This window comes from Sphaeroforma arctica (genome assembly GCF_001186125.1).
Source record: "Sphaeroforma arctica JP610 unplaced genomic scaffold supercont1.242, whole genome shotgun sequence".
NCBI classification, from domain to species: Eukaryota; class Ichthyosporea; order Ichthyophonida; genus Sphaeroforma; species Sphaeroforma arctica.
This window is the reverse complement of record NW_014040316.1, coordinates 55,163-56,260: the sequence shown is the minus strand read 5'-3', so window position 1 is coordinate 56,260 and position 1,098 is coordinate 55,163. Positions and strand designations below refer to the sequence as shown.

Below are 1,098 nucleotides of genomic sequence, written 5' to 3'. Positions count from 1 at the left end.
ATATGTATGTGTTTTATAAAAATGTTTCTTATATTTTTAACCAGGGACACATAGTCTGGTCTCTTCACTGCATTTATATAGCAGTTATATAATACTGGCCGGATGGGAGTAAATACAAAAAGTTTTAACACACCAGCTCTGCAATACATCACTGGTGGAATGTCTTTGCTGACAATCGTGAAGGATAACGTTACACCTTTATCGCTATGAATGTAACATACCACAAATACATTCTTCTTAGACCCCTCCACCAGAGTCACATCGGAGATGTTCTGGTAGTATTTCAGGTTAACATCCGAAATCTCTTCCTGTCCCGCATCCTAGATGTTGAGAGAAGTTACTTTGTAAGATTCCCAGCATAGATAGCGGGAAGGTAACGGTTTGGTGATTGCGTTTGCCGAGCTCGCATTCCTACTGTGAGTTCATTGGTGCTCATGATCGATTGAAGTATGGGAAATAGTTTAATCGTTTGTAATGTGGCAATCATTGTACCCATTCTAAAAAACGGGATACATGAGGTTATGCATGAGGTACAAAGTATGGCCATAGCAATCGCTGAATTGATGTGAACTTTTCGTATATTCATTCGAGGTAGGAAATGATGGAATCACAAACAAGGTCAAGTTGCAAATCCACGTAGTGAACGTGACATGTCTAAGACGTTACTTGTAAGTCTCCATCGTTTAGAACGGGCACATGCACACGTCTCAATATTCTGTCTACACGTTTACAATAATTGTTTATGTATGCATATATTACATACAAAGTCGGCCTGCTTTTTGAAATAGCAAAGGCGGCCGTCGGCATACAGAACAAAGAAGCGCTTCTGCCAACCACCTAACAGGCCTGAGCTGAGTTTCTGCAAGTTTCCTTTGATAACAACCTGCTTTGACTTGCGCGAAATACTTTTCTCGTCGACGGTCATGCTGTTGAAGGTATGAGAAGATTGGTCAGTGTGAGAAGGTTGATCGGAATACTCGAATTTACTTATATGTGGTAGTTGTAACGACCGATTTACACACACACACACACCCACACACATACACACACACACACACACACACACACACACACACACACACATACACACACACACAC

The 1,098-nt window shown here is 41.1% G+C and overlaps 1 protein-coding gene across 1 annotated transcript in view; it reads right to left on the bottom strand.

Annotated features, from left to right (window-relative positions):
* SARC_04366 (hypothetical protein) overlaps positions 1–1,098 on the bottom strand; it is a 5,322-nt gene that overhangs the window by 2,560 nt on the left and 1,664 nt on the right. Inside the window, exons 2-3 of the mRNA XM_014301806.1 lie at positions 764–926; positions 222–320 (exon numbers count right to left, since the gene is read on the bottom strand). Of these exons, the coding sequence (XP_014157281.1) occupies positions 222–320; positions 764–925 (261 nt within the window). The 5' untranslated portion in view covers position 926. The remainder of the gene's footprint in view (positions 1–221; positions 321–763; positions 927–1,098) is intronic.